General features: G+C 41.4%; 2 protein-coding genes across 2 annotated transcripts in view; both read left to right on the forward strand.

The window, feature by feature from the left end:
- Positions 1–11,302, forward strand: part of LOC140506490 (uncharacterized) — a 39,320-nt gene extending 28,018 nt beyond the window's left edge. Inside the window, exon 2 of the mRNA XM_072613732.1 lies at positions 9,363–11,302. Within this exon, the coding sequence (XP_072469833.1) occupies positions 9,417–11,006 (1,590 nt within the window). The 5' untranslated portion in view covers positions 9,363–9,416 and the 3' untranslated portion in view covers positions 11,007–11,302. The remainder of the gene's footprint in view (positions 1–9,362) is intronic.
- Positions 11,303–16,823: 5,521 nt separating this feature from the next.
- Positions 16,824–19,380, forward strand: part of OSBPL11 (oxysterol binding protein like 11) — a 90,526-nt gene continuing 87,969 nt past the window's right edge. Inside the window, exon 1 of the mRNA XM_072613731.1 lies at positions 16,824–17,609. Coding sequence (XP_072469832.1) covers positions 17,461–17,609 — 149 coding nt within the window. The 5' untranslated portion in view covers positions 16,824–17,460. The remainder of the gene's footprint in view (positions 17,610–19,380) is intronic.

A 19,380-nucleotide genomic window follows, 5' to 3' on the forward strand; every position in this document is an offset into this window, starting at 1 on the left:
GGGATAATCATATGATTTCTGTTGGTTTTGTTACTGATATGCTCAATTATGCTGAGAATTTTCCTAATATTGAATCAGCACTGTATTCCTGGTATAAATGCCAGTTGGTCATGGTGTATGATCTTTGTGCTATATTGCCATAATCTCCTTGCTAGGCTTTTATTTTAAAATTATGTATCAACATTCATTAGGGAAAATGGTCTATAGTTTTCTCCTTTCCTGGTTGGGGTATTAGTATCATATTTGTATCATAAAAGAAATTTGATAGGAATCCTCTGATTTTTCTGAATTGTTCATATAGTATTGGGATTAAGTGTTCTTTAAATATTTGGTAGAATTTACTTGTGAGTCCCTCTGGCTCTGGGAATATTTTCTTAGGGAGTTCAACGGGGACTTGTGCAATTTCTTTTTTTCTAAGATTGGGCTATTTAGGTATTCTATTTCCTTTTCTTAATCTGGGTGTATTTTTGTAAATAGCAAACAATTTTGCTTAGATTATCAGATTTATCAACATATAAATGGACAAACTAGCTCCTAATAATTGTTTTAATCTCTTCTTTATTGGTGACAAATACACCCCTTTCACTTTTGATAGTTAATTTGATTTTCTTCTTTTCTTTCTATAATCAAATTAGCCAAAGGTTTATTTTGGTGGATTTTTTTTCTATGAAAGTAGCTTCTAGTTCTATTTATTAGTTTAATGGTTTTCTTACTTTCAATTTGATTAATCTCTCCTTTGATTTTCAATTTGGTGTTTGGGAATTTTTAATTTGTTCTTTTCCAAGTTATTTTAGTTGCACACCCAATTCATTAATCTTCTCTTTCTCTATTTTATTGATGTAAGCATTTAGAGTTATACATTTTCCCCCTAAGTACTGCTTTGGCTGCATCCAATAAATTTTGGTATGTTGTTTTGTTGTTATTCTCTTTAATCAAATTTTTATTGTTTCTATGATTTGTTCTTTGACTCACTTATTCTTTGGGATTAGATTATTTAGTTTCTAATTACTTTTTAATCTGTCTTTCCAGGACCCTTTATGGAATGTGATTTTTATTGTATTATGATCTGAAAAGGATGTATTTAATATTTCTGCTTTTATGTATTTTGTTAAGAGGTTTTTATGCTCTTATACACAGTCAATTTTGGTGCAGGTGCAATGCATCTCTGAGAAAGAGGTATATTCTTTCCTCTTCCCATTCAGTTTTCTCCAGAGGTCTATCATATCTAACTTTTCTAAAATTCTATTAACCTCCTTAACTTCTTTCTTGTTTATTTTTTGGTTAGATTTATCTAGTTTTGACAAGGAAAACCTGAAAGTCCCCACTAATATAGTTGTATTATCTATTTCCTCCTGTAATTCATTTAACTTCTTTAAAAATTTACATGCTTTACTATTTGGTGCATATAAGTTTCATAGAGATGTTACTTCATTGTCTATGGTATCTTTTAGGAAGATATAATTTCCTTCCTTATCTCTTTTAATTCTTCTTAATTCTTTTAATCTCTTTTGCTTTGTCTGAAATCAATATTGCTATCCTTTTTTTGGTTTTTACTTCATCTGAAGTGTAACAGACTTCTATTCTAGCCCCTTAGCTTTACTGTTTGTGTCTCTCTGCTTCAAATGTATTTCTTGTAAATGGCGTATTGTATGATTCTAATTTTTAATCTATTCTGCTTTCCTTCCATTTTATGAGTTTATCCCATTCACGTTTACAGTTATGATTACTAACTGTGCATTTACCTCCATCTTATTTTTCCCTCAATTATCATTCTCAATTACTTTTTATTCTGTCCTTCTTCACATGTGACCACTTCCTCTCCCACTCTGTCCTCCCTTCTATCTGTCCCCTGCCCTTATCCCTGTCCCCTTTTTATTTCCCTGTAAAGATAGACTTCTATATCCAACTGAATGGGTACGTTATTCCTTCTGTAAGCCAATTCTGATGAGAGCAACATTCAAACATTGCCTCTCACCCTCCATCTTCCCCTCCATTATAATAGCTCTTTCTCCCCTCGTTTATGAGATAATTTAGCCCCTCTTAGCTCCCCCTTCCCTCTTCTCCCAGCGCAATCTTCTTTCTCACTCCTTAATTTTGTTTTTTGGACATCATCCCATCATAGTCAACTCACATCTACTCCCTCCATATATGTATAGTTCTAATTGCCCTTATAGTGATAAAGTTTTTAAGAGTTACAAATATCATCTTGCCATGTAGGAATATAAACGGCTTAACCTTATTGAATTTCTCATGTTTTATTTCTTATTTACCTTTTTATACTTTTCTTGAGTTTTGCATTTGAAGATCAAAGTTTTTATTCGGCTCTGGTCTTTTAATTATAAATTCTTGAAAGTCTTCTATTTAATGAAATATTCATTTCTCCCCACCCCCTCCCAAAAAAATTATATTCAGTTTTGCTAGGTGAGTCTTAATTATAATTCTACCTCCTTTACCTTCCAAAATATCCCATACCAAACCCGCTGCTCCTTTAAGGTAGAAGCTATTAAATCCTGTGCGATCATGATTGTGAGTCCATGATATCTGAATCGCTTCTTGAAATATTTTCTCCTTGACCTGTGAACTCTGAGGTTTGGCTATGACATTCCTGGCAGTTTTCATTTTGGGATCTTTTTTAGATGATGATTGGTGGATTCTTGCAATTTCTATGTTGCCCTCTCATTCTAAGATATCAGGGCAGTTTTCCTAGATAATTTCTTAAAATATGATGTCTAGGCTCTTTTTTGATCATGGCTTTCAAGTAGTTTAATAATTCTTAAATTATCTCTTCTAAATCTATTTTCCATGTGAGTTGTTTTTCCATTGAGATATTTTATATTTTCTTCTATTTTTTTATTCTTCAGATTTTATCTTCTTGTTTCTTGATGTCTCATGAAGTCATTATCTTTCACTTACTCAATTCTATTTGTTAAAAATTATTTTCTTCAGTGAGCTTTTGTACTTCTTTTTCCATTTGGCCAGTTGTACTTTTTAAGGAATTGTTTTCTTCAGTGAATTTCTGTACTTCCTTTTTCATTTAATGAATTCTCTTTTTATGTTTTCTTTGGTAAAATTTTGTATATCTTTTTCTGTTTCTTTTACCAAGCTCTTGACTTTTTTTCATGATTCTATTGCAATATTCTCATTTCTTTTCCCAATTTTTCTTCTACTTCTTATATTTGCCTTTTAAAATTCTTTTTTAGCTCTCCCAAGAGTTTTTTTTGGGGGGGAGGTTCAAGACCAATTTACATTTTTTGAGGCTTTACATATAGGCATTTTGACATTGCTGTTCCTGTCTGATTTTGTGCTATGATCCTCCTTCTCACCATAGTAACTTTCTTTGGTTGAGTTTTTTTTTTTTGGCTCATTTTTTCTGCCTATTTTGTGACTTCGTCCTTTTCTATAAGCATTGAGTTTTGCTCCTGCATTGTCCCAAGCTCCCTGTGCTGGGACTCAGTACTTTGCTACTAGCTCACACTTGGGCTTGGAACATACTTGCTGGCTTGCCCTGAAGAGGGGCTTTCCTTGTTGCCTTTTACTGGGCATAGCCTTCCTATTGGCCTGCCCCAGGGGTAGGGGACCTCACTGCTGGCTTGCTTCAGGAGCAGGGTCTCACTGCTGACCTGCAGTTGATGGTGGGACCTCACTTATGGCCAACAATGGTGATGAGGGCTTGCTGATGGCCTACACTGGGGCCTCACTACAGGTCCCTTGGGTGTGGCCTCCTGTCACTGCTCACTGACTATACTCTTCTCTCACCTCAGTGAGACAGATCTTTTCTTCTGAACCTCCAAGCTGTCCCGGGCTGGTTAGTTGTTTCCCTGCTCCTGAACTGATTCTCAGGAATTGTTTTGGAGGGAAATTTGGGAAAGCTCTGGGGAGTTCCTACCTCATTCCACCATCTTGGCACCAGAAGTCCTTCATTTCTGCATTTGAAAAGAATAACTTTCTTGTGCATATGGGAAATTCTCCATTAGTGTCAGGAGGAAGAATTTTACTTCCCATATTATCATTTCATCATCTTTTGATGATGGAACTGCTCTTTGTTCCACTAGTAATGAAGATCAACTCAGTATTTCCTAGGTCTGTAGGAGACCACTGTTTGGAAGTGCCAACCATCTTCTATCCTATATGATCAGCCTATGGGATTTAAGGTCATGTACCCAGTATTCTACCATCTTCTCCCTTGGTCACAGAGGCTAGACACCTGACTACACTTATAACCTCTGCTAGCCATGAATGACCACACAAATTTCAAAATCCAGGAATCTCAAAAATATTACAAGTAATCCTAATCTGACTAGAAGGGCTACAGAGCTGTGGGACATTCTTAGGAAGAAGCTGCCAGTTATATTTATATACTGCTACTAACTAGCTTTTCTCAATCCCCTGGTCTATCATTAAGGCCCTTGCCCTAAATTCAGAATGTAATAACAGTAATGAAATAAGTAAGGAGGGAATAGAAGGATGGAGTCCTAGGCTCCTGAACATTATAATCCCTTCATCTCAACTAGTGCCCTTGCAAGAAAATAGAAAGGAAGTATGCCTGGTCCACAACTACTAGGCTTTTAAACTCTATAGTGACTTTATTCTGGAAAGGAATAAAAAATATCTGAGCTGTTTCAACTTAAGAGTTATATAAGCCCTGTTGTCGGGACTATTGCCAAAGATGACTTCGGATTTTAATAGCTAAATCTAGAAGGCCTAAATCCTAACTCTTGTCTTTGGTTGCTCTTCAGTCGTGTCAGCCTCTCCATGACCTCATTTGAGGTCTTCTTGGCAAAGATACTGGAATAGTTTGTCATTTCCTTCTCCAGTTCATTGTATAGGGTTAAGTGACTTGCCCAGGGTCACATAGCCAGTAAGTGTCTGAGGCTAAATTTGAACTCAGGAAGATGAGTCTGTCTTATTCCAGGCTCAATACTTTATCCACTATGTCACCTAGCTTAGTCTATCTTAGACTAAGATATAAATCCTCATCATCACCCTACTACCTGGCTTAAAGTTGACCCAATCATGTGATTGCTTTGGCCTTAGGCCTTAAGCTCATTGGGACACAGAATGAGAGCCTTGTAATTACAAAAAATCCTCAGCTGACATAACTGACTTGGCTAGTCCAGGTTCAGTAATCAGAACTCAGTTTTCTCACTTCTAAAGACCTCATTTCACCTATCATGGCATAGCTGCTAAAATTTCTGAATTAGGTCTTCTACTTCCTATTAATTTGTAGGAATTTTGTCTTCTCTAGAGGATCTTATTACTACCTCACTTTTAACAATATAAACAAGATAGGGGTAGGGACTAAATCATATTTCTTTGTATTCCCATACTGCATCATAATTAGTGTAGAATAATGACCAGGAAAACACTAATAATCTTGAAATTAAGAGACCTAATTTTAACACTTACTAGTTCTGTGATTTCTGGTCAGTTAAGAGTAGCCACATGTGAGGCCCCTGTTTTATCATCTGTAAAATGGGCATAGTAATTGCAGTAGTTTACTCACAAGGCTGTTGTGAGCAAGACAATTTTTAAATCTTAGAGCACGCTACAAATATAAGTTGCCTTTATTATGCATACATAAGCATCACATACTCTACTAATTATAGTAATGTTCATAGTTCTTCTTAATTGTTTTCCACTTTTGTAAATTATTTCCTCTTGGAAGCTTCTGAATTCATATCTTCTTTTACTTCCTGAAGGGTTCCTTTAAATTTTTTTTTATTTTTCCACATATTTTCTTAAAATTTTGAGCCCCAAATTCTCTCCCTCCCTGTCACCCCTCACCTGTATTCATTGAGAAAGCAAACAATATGATATCAATGATATACATGAAATCATGTAAAACATATTTCCTTATTAATCATATTGCTAAAAAAAAGAAAGAAAAATAAAGTGAGAAAATTATACTTGCTATCTTTGGGATACAGATCTATCAGTGGTATTCAACGAGTCTGCACAGTTTTATAGCCCTGTGGGCATAGTTCTAAATTGTTCTCCAGAATGGTTGGACCAATTAAAAGTCTGCCAACATTGCATTAGTGTCCCTATTTTCCCACATTCCCTCTAGCATTTGGCATTTCTGATAAGTATGAGGTGGTACCTCCCAGTTTTCTTTTTTTAAAATTAATGTTTATTTTTAGTTTTCAACATTCATTTCCACAAGATTTTGAGTTCCAAATTTTCTCATCTCTCCCTTTCCCCACTCCAAGATACCATGCATTCTGATTACCCAATCCCCCAATCTGCCCTCTCTTCTATCACACTCCTCCCTTCCCTTATCCCCATCTTCTCTCTTTTCTTGTAGCGCAGGACAGATTTCTATATCCCATTGTCTGTATTTCTTATTTCCCAGTTGCATGCAAAAATAACTCTCAACATTCGTTCCTAAAACTTTGAGTTTCAACTTCTCTCCCTTCCTCCCTCCTATCCCCACTGAGAAGGCAAACAATTCAACATAGGACATACTTGTGTAGTCATACAAAAGACTTCCATAATAGTCATGTTGTGAAAGACTAACTATATTTCCCTCCATCCTATCTGACCCCCATTTATTCTATTCTGTTTTGACTTTGTTCCTTCCCAAAAGTGTTTACTTCTAATTACTCCCTCCTCCCATTTGCTAACCCTCCCTTCTATCATCCCCCCCACACCTCACTTAACCCCTTCTCCCCAACTTTCCTGTAGTGTAAGATAGATTTTCATATCAAATTGAGTGTGCATGTTATTCCCTCCTTAAGCCAAATGTGAGGAGAGTAAGGTTTACTTTTTCTCTCTCACCTCCCCCCCTTTCCCCTCCATTGAAAAAAGATTTTTCTTGCCTCTTTTATGAGAGATAATTTGCCCCATTCCATTTCTCCCTTTCTCTTTTCAATATATTCCTCTCTCAACCCTTACTTTCATTTTTCTAGATATCATCCCTTCCTATTCAACTCACCCTGTGCCCTCTCCATATATGTGTGTGTATATATATATGTATATCTATCTATATATCTATATGTATGTATGCATATAATCCCTCCAACTACCTAAATACTGAGAAAAGTTTCAAGAGTTACAAATATCTTTCCATGTAGGAATGTAAACAGTTCAACTTTAGTAAGTCCCTTATGATTTCTCTTTCCTGTTTACCTTTTCATGCTTCTCTTGATTCTTGTGTTTGAAAGTCAACTTTTCTATTCAGCTCTGATCTTTTCATCAAGAATGCTTGAAAGTCCTCTATTTCATTGAATGAAATTCAATTCAATTCATTCTTTCCCCTGAAGTATTATACTCAGTTTTGCTGGGTAAGTGACTCTTGGTTTTAATCCTAGTTCCTTTGACTTCTAGAATATCAGATTCCAAGCCCTTTGATCCCTCAGTGTAAGAACTGCTAGATCTTGTGTTATCCTGATTGTATTTCTACAATACTCGAATTGTTTCTTTCTGGCTGCTTGCAATATTTTCTCCTTGACTTGGAAACTCTAGAATTTGGCTACAATATTCCTAAGAATTTTCCTTTTGGGATCTCTTTCAGGGATCGCTCTTTCAGGTGATCAGCAAATTCTTTCCCTTTCTATTTTATCCTCTTCGTCTGGAGTATATGGGTAGTTTTCCTTGATAATTTCATGAAAGACGATGTCTAGGCTCTTTTTTTGATCATGTCTTTCAGGTAGTCCCATAATTTTAAAATTGTCTCTCCTGGGTCTATTTTCTAGGTCAGTTGTTTTTCCAATGAGATATTTCACATTTTCTTCCATTTTTTCATTCTTTTGATTTTGTTTTGTCATTTCTTGGTTTCTCATAAAGTCATTAGCTTCCATCTGCCTCATTCTAATTTTTAAAGTACTATTTTCTTCAGTGAGCTTTTGAACCTTCTTTTCCATTTGGCTAATTCTGCTTTTTAAAGCATTCTTTTCCTCATTATCTTTTTGGACCTCTTTTGCCATTTGGGTTAGTCTATTTTTAAGGGTGTTATTTTCTTCAGCATTTTTTTGGATCTCCTTTAGCAAGCTATTGACTCACTTTTCATGATTTTCTTGCATCTCTCTCATTTCTCTTCCCAATTTTTCCTCCACCTATCTTACTTGATTTTCAAAATCCTTTTTGAGCTCTTCCATGGCCTGAGACCACTGCATATTTATTTTGGAGGTTTTGGATGCAGAAGTCTTGACTTTTATGTGTTCCTCTGGTGGTATGCATTGTTCTTCTTCATCCAAAAGGATGGAAGAAAATACCTGTTCACCAAGAAAGTAACCTTCTGTGGTCTTATTTTTTCCCTTTTTTGGGCATTTCCCCAGCCAGTTACTTGACTTTTGAGTCCTTTGTCAAGTGGAGGGTATACTCTGGGGACCTATAAGTTCTTAGTTCCTCCAAGGTGGCACAATCAAGGGAGAGGAGTTTACTCCTCTCCTGGCCTGTGCTCTGGTCTGGGAGCAACCACAAGCTTTTCTGCCCAGGATCTGCGAGCAGGATTCCCTATCCAGATCCTCCACCAGTTCCATCAGCCAGTGCTCCTCCTCACCCCAGGGCAGCCACTCAGAGCTGAGATCCAAATCAGTGGTTCAATTCCCCCAGGATCTTTAGGCCAAGGCCTCCAAAAATGGACACTGCAGGCACCTGGGGCCAGGGCTAGGGCAGGACCCTGCTCCCTTCTCAGCCAGGTAAAAGAGCTGACCTTTGAAGCTGTCTTTGGTATCTGTGGGTTGATTAATCTGGGAACTGGAGCTGCTGCCCAGGATTCCATTCCCTGAAGCCTGCTTTGGCCACATCCATGCCACTCCATGCTGCCAAGGCTGGGCTGCGCTCTGCTCTGAGACAGGTGTAATAGACCTTTCCTGTCAGCCTTCCAGTTTGCTTTGGGCTGAAAATCTCTTTCACTGTCGTTTTGCGGCTTCTGCTGCTCTCAAATTTGTTTAGAGTAATTTTTTACAGGTATTTTATGGGCTATGGAAGGACAGCTACAGCAGGTCCATCCTTCTACTCAGTCATCTTGGCTCCGCCCCCCCCACCTCCCAGTTTTAAATCACCTTTTTATATGTGACTATTAATGGCCTTGATTTCTTTTTCTGAAAATTGTCTGTTCACATCCTTTGACCATTTATCAGTTGGGGAATGGCTCTCATTTTTACAAATTTGGCTCGATTCCCTATATATTTGAGAAATGAGTCCTTTATCGGAGAAATTTGCTATAACAATTTTTTTTCTGGACAGTTCCTATTATCTATATTAGCGGAGCTCTCAGCATTTTCTTGGATTCCTGGTTATCATGCATTTCCTTTGGCTTTCTTTCACTTTTGCTTCTCTTGTAATGAAGAATTTAAAGACTATAATCATAAGGTTCATTATCTGAGACATGAATTGTGTTGTTGTTTTTGTTTTTACAGCTGCTGTGATTTTGTTCCCACGGCAAACTGACACAGCCCACCAGGAGACCAAAAATGCAACTGGACATAGATAGCTTCTTAGACTCCCTAAAGAGAATAAAGGAAAATTTGAATGCAGACATAAATTGTTGGAAAGACTTGAGGAGAAGACGTATGCAAATGGAAAGTGGTATGGGAGAACTTAGGAAGAAATTGGACTCAATGGCAAGTCGAATCGAGTTGGTACAGCAAAGACTCTTAGAGAGTGAGAAAAAAGTCAAAAAACGTGTCCCAACTTTCACTGATGCAGCCCACCAGAACAAAAATGGACCTGGAGAAGATCAGAAACACCTCAGACTCCCCAAAGACAATAAAGAAAGGTCTGAATACAGAAAAAACCCAGCAGAGCAAAGACTATCAGACAGGGAAAAAACAATCCAAAAACATGACCAAAATTGGATTGATGAAGCCTTCCAGGAGACCAAAAATGCAGCTGAAGAAGATCAGGAAGACCTTAGACTTCTCAAAAAGAATAAAGTAAGATTTGAATATGAAAAAAAGTTAGAACAAATAATAGCAGACAGTGAAAAAATAATGCAAAAAGATGACAAGAATTGGACTGATGAAGCCCACCAGGAGATCAAAAGTGGATCTAGCAAAGATCAGAAAGACCTTAGATTCCTCAAAGATGATAAAGGAAGATCTGAATGCAGGAAGAAGTTAGTAGAGGAAACAGTGTCAGACACTGAAAAAACAGTCCAAAAATGTGACCAGAGTTTCACTGATAAAGCCCACCAGGAGACCAAAAATGGACCTGGAGAAGATCAGAAAGACCTGAGACTCCCCAAAGAGAATAATGGAAGACCTGAATACAGAGAAAAAGCAGTAGAGGAAATAAGAATAGATAGTGAAAGCAGAGTCAAAGAACAGGACCAGAACTGGACTGATGTAGCCCACCAGGAGACCAAAAATGGACCTGGAGAAGATCAGAAAGACTTGAGACTCCCCAAAGAGAATAATGGAAGACCTGAATACAGAGAAAAAGCAGTACAGGAAATAAGAATAGATAGTGAAAGCAGAGTCAAAGAACAGGACCAGAACTGGACTGATGTAGCCCACCAGGAGACCAAAAATGGACCTGGAGAAGATCAGAAAGGCCTGAGACTCCCCAAAGAGAAAAATGGAAGATCTGAATATAGAGCAAAAGCAGTAGAGGAAATAAGAGCAGATAGTGAAAGCACAGTCAAAGTACAGGACCAGAATTGGACTGATGAAGCCTATCAGGAGACCAAAAAGGGACCTGGAGAAGATGAGAAAGGCCTGAGACTCCCCAAAGAGAAAAATGGAAGATCTGAATATAGAGCAAAAGCAGTAGAGGAAATAAGAGCAGATAGTGAAAGCAGAGGCAAAGAACAGGGCCAGAAGTGGACTGGTGAAACCCACCAGGAGACCAAAACTGGACGTGGAGAAGAACAGAAGAATCTTAGATTCCCTAAACAGAATAAAGGAATATTTGTATACAGACAAAAATTAGCAGAGCAAAGAAGACTAGACAATAAAAGCAAAGTCAGAGATTATGATCAGAGTTTGTATGACTCGAAAGGAAAAAAGCCTAGCAAAAAGACAGTAGAAAATTTTGTTCTACAAGGCAAACAGATATTTTAAGATAACTAGTTTGCTAGCTAGGAAAAAAGAAAGGACTTGGACATTATACATGCAGGGTGATCTTAAAATTGCATGAAGACTTTTGGTGGACATAGTAGTTCAAGAAATGAATGATTCAAGAACATTTTCTAAAGTTAGAAAAAACAAGTAGTAGCTGCAAAATGAATGGATTCACAGAATCCAATGGGGAGGAATCCAAAATTACATCATTTAAGAATATTATTATTAGAACTTCAAAGAAAAATCAATAAAGCAAATAGCAAATTAAAGAAAGCAATAAAGAAAAAAAGATCTAATAACCATGTGTCATATCTGGGGGCTTCATGTAGAGATATTTTGACTTGTCAGAAAAACTTATGCATATGAATTTTTGGTTTTCTTTGGCTGCAATTCTGTCATTTTATTCATTTATTACAAGATTACTTGAACAAAATTCCTGGCCAAGAAGCAAAATCACTGGGACACTTAGATAAACTTTACAGTTCCTAGTCCATAAGCCTACATATTACATACAATTTAATGGTATATTGGGTGGGTTTGAGTAAAGACCAGGCACAGGAAAGAGGTGTATTGGGAGAGTGTCAATTGGGGGTCCTCTCCAATGTAAAATTTATTTTGCAAATAGCAAAAGCTAAAAGTTCTCTTCGTGACATTTTCCTTGAAGCCCAGAGCTTTTTATTCTCTGTAGTGCCCAGCAATAAGTCCAGCCTTATAGATGACATTTTACCTTGACTTCCTTCTCATTTTAATCAAGTCCTGGCTGCCAACCTTCCCACATCATTACTCTAAAGTGTGGTCACTTTAATAATATACAAAATAATTCATTTCTTAGTTTGTATAGGCTTATCCCAAGAGAACTGGAACACCCAGTATGTAAATCACAAGAGACAGTGTGGTTGGATGTAAAGAACACTGGCCTTTAAGTGGAAGGATATAGGTTCAAATTCTGCCTCTAACTATTTACATGACCTAGGCCTTCATGGACCTCAGTTTCTTCAATGACTGTTTGTCCTTTGTGCTCAAAGAGGACCAAAATGACAACCTGATGTTGGCATCAGTGAACAGCATGTCTAACTATGGCTAATCATACTGCTATGAGCTTGAAAGGCTCTACCACAAAGGCACGAATAGTTCATATAAACATTGGGGAAGGAGATGTGTCTAAATCTGCATATTTCATATTTCTTTTGAGCTACTGCAATTCTTTTTTTGTTTGTTTGTTTGTTTGTTTTCCCCCACAATTTATTTGTTTTCAATTTTCAACAATCACTTTCATAAATTTTAAACTTTCTCCCTCTTTCTTCCCTCCCTCTCCAAGATGGCATGCAATCTTATATGGGATCTACACATACATTGTTATTAAACACATTTTCACATTAGTCATATGGTATAGAAGGATTAAAACAAATGAGAGAAAGCATGAGTAAAACTAAACAAAACCAAATATAACAAAAGAGAAAATAGTCTGCTTCATTCTGAGTTCTGATGTCATAGTTCTTTCTCTGGATGTGGACAGCATTTTGCCCCAAGAGTCCTTTGGAAATGTTTAGGTCTTTGCATTGCTGTGAAGGGCTTGGTCTATCAGAAACAGTCCTCCTACACTACGGCTGTGGTATGTAATGTTATCCTTGTTCTTGAACTACTGCATAGCACCTTCTTTGATATGGGCATGACATGCCAGATGATCTTGTGCTAGTGTCTTCCATATCTCACAATCAATACCAAAGTCCTTCTGAGAGACCTTGAGTATTCTTATAGCTCTACTTGTTCTGTTCGTCCTTTGTTGCTGAAGACGTTGCCATCAGAGAAATGATGACATGATTTGCACTTGACTTTGTTTTGAGTGAAGGAGGGCTGTGCAGGACACCAGCCTCACTTCTCCTCTGGAGCCATCTGGATCCAGAGACTAAATATTCATCAGGATGACTGGAGATGGCCCAGAATGCAATGGGAGACCTTGGCCCCCTTAAGCCAAGGTCTATTCAGATATTCACTTTAGGGTGAGGTAACGTCCATTCAGTGAATAAGCCTGTTTAAAAAGCAGTCAGGGGATGGCGCCTTTAAAGACAAAGACAAATAACTAAAACATACTGGGAGGGAAACAGCAACAGTTACTATTGATAATCACTCTTAAGCCAAGAGAGTCCAGAAAACAGCCCTTAAGTGGAGCTTGGGCAGGGGCCTTGTGTTGCCTAATCTATGGGCTTCAGAGAGTAGTAAGTTTAAGGTTTTGGGAAAGGGAAGGGAAGGGGAGGGGAGGGAAGGGAAGGGAAGGGAAGGGAAGGTGAAGAGAAGGGAAGGGGAGGGGAGGGGAGGTGAAGGGAAGGGAAGGGGAGGGAAGGGGAGGGGAGGTGAAAGGAAGGGGAGGGGAGGAGAGGGGAGGGGAGGGGAGGGAAGGGAAGGTGAAGGGGAGGGGAGGGGAGGGGAGGGGAGGGGAAGGAAGAAGGCTCTACTACCTGGCACAGTTATTGCCTAAGTCTTTTTGAGCTACTGACTTAGAAATAAGAAAAATAAAGCACCAGGAATGGGAATGAGAGGACAGGAAGAACAAGGAGGGGAGAAAGAAGACAGAAGCCTTGAAAAAGGAACTATAGTATCAAGGAGAGTCATTTTATGGGGATGTGTTATTTCTAGTTCCGGAAACAAAGCTCTGGATTTACATAAATGAGTTGCCATCTTAGAGCCATTTCATAATAAGAACTCAAAGGTCCATGACCCCCACTCAGGGTTTCTCCTAGAAACATGAGATTCTAATTAATGTCTAGGTTTCTGTAGAATAGGGGCTCTTGGTCCCAAGCAAGCACTTAGACTAACAAGATAGAGCAGACTATTTAGTTCATATGAAAGGACTAGGGTACCCTCATTTCCTGAAATAGGCACTAGCTTTCCCTAAAAGGCAACAAAGCTGTCCCTGGGATCTGATTGGTCCCTTCATCCCTTGATGCAGTTTCCTCATCACTTAAAGACATAAATTTCTTAGGAAATAAAAGAGTTGGGGGACCTCTCCAAACTGGCATAGGTCCAAAGACCATGCCACTCATCATATCTTGACCTGTTGACCGGACCAATGTGTTTCTGATGCTGTGCTTGGGCCTCAATTCTAAAATCATATTTCTCTTTAAAAATCACATTTCTCCCTAGCCTCAAAACACGATCCCAGGCAGTTTCTTCTCAGCCTAAGGACACAGCCTGCCCCAGCAACAACTGTTATCTCCCTTCCTGATACAGCAGCCAGCTGCACCTATAGAATTATTAGTCCAAACCAACTATGTACTGACTGTACTTGCTGTGCACTGGGTCATAACAACATTTACTACTCATTGATCAATCACATGTATCCTAGACTTAGACATACATATATTCCCTTACATTTATCTTGTCTAACAAGACACTGATGAGAGCAACCTGGTATTTCTGAGTCAACCAGTTAGTTGACTTAGTGACATTTCAGGCCTAAAACCACACCTCCATGGAACCCCACCTTGGGCTATTTCCTGATGAAATCTGGGTAAAATACCTGTGGACTAGATCCCAAACTTGCATGTTCCTTTAAGAACTGACCACTCCTTAACCACTCCCTAATCCTACCCCAAAACACCTACTTAGCATATTTGGCATGTTTCCTATAGAATATCCTATATAAACTTTACCTGTACCCCTTTAAGGTTGCAGATTCCCTAAGAACTCTTGCCCACTGAAAAGTGTAATAAATCTTTACCTTGACCTTAACGATGCCTGCCTCCATGAATTCCTTTCAGGTGACCTTCCCCTGGTACTCTGATCTTTGCGGGTGTCTCACCCCCTCTTTCCGCCCTCATCATTTCCAAGTGGAGACGAGGTGAAACTTATCAAGACAAACTAAATGCTGTTGCATCCTTGTTGCACATCTTTGCTGTGTCAGGGCAAAGTAAACCTCCTTATCTTAACTGTTCAGTGACTTACTTATAAGTACTTCCCTTCATCTCATATTAAATCTTGAGTATTAGCGTAAGGGTGTTACGAAGGTCTCTAATATCTGAATATGAAACAACCAAATCCATAGTCAAAAGAACACTCCCCTCAAGAAAGCTTACTTCCCTTAGGGACTTACTCATATTCTTCCAGACTTAAAATATTGTTTGCTAGGGTTACAGTTCCCCTGAAGAGGGAAAACACTTAAAGCCAGCAAAGTGCACTCTAGTGCAGCTACATGGTACAGTGGACAGATCACTGTGCTTGGAGTCAGGAAGACCTGATTTCAAATCCTGCCTCAAACACTAATTGTGACTCTGGGCAAGTTACTTAATCCTTGTTGGCCTCAGTTTCCTCATCTGCAAAATAGGGATAATAGCACTTCCCTCACAGAGTGGTTGTGAGGACAAAAGAAGTTATTTGTAAAACACATGGCCCAAGTTATTTTTTTCCTCCTAGACCTGCATGATCCGCATAACTCACAGTACCAATGAACAGCATGGTTGGGGTGTGCTCCGTCACCAGGGCACTTCTGCTTGGTACCATAGTCCTTCAGGGATTAGCCACTTTTGTTCTACCTTTGCAGATTCATACCCTTACCGCTCCGTGGCTTGATCCAGGAACAATTCAGTCATATCTGGGAGGTTGTTGGGAGCCACCACCATCATCATCATCATCACCATCACCACCACTGATGTTTACGTACATTACATAATGACATGGGAGTCCTGAGGAGGCAGGGTTGTAGAAAGGAATGGAGGGCCTCTGCAGTCTCTTTCATCTCTTAGATACTGGGATCAGCCAAGTACTCTACAATACTGGGGTTAGGCTAGATCTCTCAGATCTCTTCCAGCTCAAAATACCATCATCCTGTGACTTTCTATGAACTGAAGGGCTGTTCAAAATAGATGTATCTGAGTCTCTGACCTCGTGGCCCTTCAGGTCTGGTTTTAATTCTCAAATGAGCAACCATTTATAGAGTTAAACAAGCCTTACTTGCAAGGAGTTCGCCTTGCGCTCGAACACGGATAAGGCATATTCTCAGTGCAGCCCAAGGGCATTGGTGCCAAACAGGCGGCCTTTCCATTCTTCCGATACCCCCTTTTTGGGAGGCATACTGTCACTGCACTGACGTCAAAGACGCCCTGGTAGGCAAGTGCTACCAACGCTGACCTTGGCAAGGGTTCTGCAACCTCGTGGAGGAATGAAGGACCTTCCTAACGGCCAACACGTGCCCAGCATTGTAACGCAGGAAGTCTTATTTCGTCCTCACCACAAGCCTCGGGGGTAGGTACTATCATTATCCCCATTTCAGAGAGAGGAAAACTGAGGCTCAGAGAAGTGAAAGTGATTTGCCCAAGGTCACACTCATGCCCAAGGGCGAGTCGAATTCCTGTCCGGCTGATCTCGCCCCAGAGCGCCAGCTGCTCTAAGAGGCCTGACTGGGTATCCTGAAGTCGGTTCTTCATCCCTCACTCTGCGTTCCAACCTCCGCTCTCCTTGCCAACCACGTTCCCTCCCCTCCTGCCTTCTTCAAAAATGGCGGCAGGAGCGTCACCTTCGGGAGGAAGTCGGCCCTCGCTAACCCGGAAGGGAAAGCGGTGGAAGCGGCTAAGGTGGAAGAGACGGTTAGGCCTGGGGTGAGGCGTGGAGGGCAAGCCGGCGGTCGGGCGGGGGTGGAGTTGAGGGGGCTGCGCCGGAGAAGCCAGAGTCGTTGTCCGGCCCCTGGTGTCCCAGGATTCCTTTGTGGGGGCGGGGACACGCCCCCGCCCCCGCCGCGGTCCGGGGGAGGGAGGGAGAAGTCGCGGGGGCTCCTCCTCTTTCCCCTTTCCCCCCGCCCCGCCCCGCCTCGCCTCGCCTCGAGGGAACTCAGCCCCCACCTGCCCGGCCCCGCCCCGCCCGGCCCCGCCCTCAGCCGGGGCGCGAGCGGGCGGGCGACCGTGAACCCCTCTCCTGCCCCGCCCCCCTCCATCCCCACCTCCCGCCTCGCTTCCGGGGTTCCCTTCCCGGCTCGGCCGCTTCACGCCTACGGATAGAACCGAGCCCAAGGCAGGCGTCTCTCCCGCCCGCCCTCCTAGATCCCGGGGCAGCTTCCGTTCCTCCCTGAAATATGCCCCCGAGCCCTCGGGCGCCAGGGCAGATCTGTGTTCTCGATAGCCCGGTCCGCCTTCTCCGCCCCGGGAACTTTCCCTCCCACCGGTCCTGCCCCAACTCCACCTTTTTGGATACCAATGCCGCGTCCTAGGAGGACTCAGTTTCCCCGTCCCCTGTGTGGTCCCCGTTTCGGCCGCCGACTCCTTCCGCGGCAGGCTTTTTGGGGCGCATCCCTTTAGGATCAGGCCGTTTAAAAAAAACTGAAAAAACCCCTAAAAAGCAAAGACCTCCCCTCCCGTGCCCTCCCCCACCCAAAAAAAGAACCAGCCCCGCCCCACCCCCAACACCTCCAGCGCAGTATTATCTCCTCCCCCACGGAGCCGGGCTGGTGGTGGGCTTCCGACTGACCATGCAGGCAGGAGAACCGGGGCCCGCCATGAGAGTGTCCGAGAGCGAAGGGAAGCTGGAGAGCCTGGGCTCAGCCGCGACCCCCAGCAACAAGAACAGCAGTAACGGCGGCGGCGGCAGAAGCGGCGGTGCCAAGGGCTGGCAGTACAGGTACGTCGGTCCGGCGCCGGGGCGGAGCGGGGCTGGGGGCTGGGGGCCGCCGAGGCCTGGGGCTGGGGGCCTGGGGGCGCCTGGGTCTGGGGGCCGCCGAGGCCTGGGGCTGGGGGCGCCGGGGCCGAAGCGGGGCATCGCCGGCCCTTGCCCTGGCTCTCACTGGCGCCTTGGGGTCCGTCTGTCTGCCCTGTGACCTGTGCTCAGCCCCGGCGCCAAGATGTCCTGATGTAGGGCTTCCAGAGCGGAGCCGGGTGGGGAGTTGTGGGCTCGGAGGATCAGCACCCCCGCGGGGCTCGGGGCTCCTGCCTTTGTGTGAGCGGGTCAGGGAGGGAGGGAAAAGTTGAAAACGCCGAGTGACTTTGCCCTTGATTTGTGCTCCGGGGTCTCGGTTAGCTGTGATCGTAGAAGTCCTCGGCTCTGAAGCTGCGGGCAGGGGCGGACAGCCATCCTCACTGGTAGAAACGGACTGATTCAGTAACCACCCCTGCAGAAACGATTATTAGTTGTTGAGGGGATGAATCCACATTCTTTGAGTTCTAAGCTTGTCCTGTGTTTATTATTCTAAGCCTTTTCTTTGATTTAGAGGTTCTCTCTCGAATAGGATTACGAAAGGGAATTACGAGTTTGAGTGGGAGGTGTGTGCACATCTCTGAATGGATACATGTTAGCACATAAAGGCAAATCTAGATACACTTAGAGCTAGTTCACTCTCAAAAATCTTGTTTGATTCCATTTCATGGTCATTCAATATGTGTATATACAGATTAAATATTAAAGAATTCAGCTTTATTGTTCATAAACTATGGATTAAGTCACAGTTGTAGTAGATTGCTAGCCTTGGAGTCAGGACGACCCGAGTTCAGATACTGTCTCAGAAGTTTATTAGCTAAGTGACCCTGGGAAAGTCATTTAACCTCTCTGCCTCAGTTTCCTCAGCTTTTAAATGGAGATAATAATAGCCCCTACTTCTGAGGTCTCTGCTGAGGGTAGAATGAGGTATGTAAAGTACTTTGCCTCTTATACATGCCATCTGTAAATGACATTATTATTGTTGTAGGCTTATCTTTCAAATGAAAATATTTAATAACCATTATAGATATGGCCAAAAAAATGTCCAAAATGAAGTTTCTTTATAGTCTGGAAAAGAATTGTTTTGGAATTCATTATGAAACCTGATATATCCCCATTCCACTTAACTGGAGGTCAGTCTTTAGGCAACATCAATTCTCTAGAATACAGACCCAACCAGGAAGTAAGTTTGCAAGGTCTCTGAGCCCTCAAAATAGTGTCACAAGTCACTGCACTAAAATGACACACTTTGATTAGTCATAGAAACACAAACTTAGAATTGCAAGAGAACTTGGAAGTCATGAAGTCCAAACCTGACATTTTACAGATGAGGAAACCAAGTCCCAGGAAGGTAAGCTACTTGTTCAGCTTTACAAAGGTATAGAATGTCTGAGGCGTAGGATTCAAATAAGTCATTTACAGCCTTATTGGCATTTAGTTAATGTATACTCAGGCTTCCTTGTATTGGTTTCCCTTTTGTTTTGATATGTGAATCAGCAGGCACATTTTTCAGGCACCTGCCATGTAACAGGCTTATGCCTAGATGGTAAGGATGCAAAGATATGAATGAAACAGCCTGCTGTCAAGTAACTTACATTCTCTGGTGGGAGACAATACCTATGTAAAACACATACACACACACACACATACACACAATAGATGAGGCTAAATTTTTTTTTGAGGGGGGGATAGTAGCTGT

This window comes from Notamacropus eugenii, chromosome 5 (assembly GCF_028372415.1).
Source record: "Notamacropus eugenii isolate mMacEug1 chromosome 5, mMacEug1.pri_v2, whole genome shotgun sequence".
NCBI lineage: Eukaryota > Metazoa > Chordata > Mammalia > Diprotodontia > Macropodidae > Notamacropus > Notamacropus eugenii.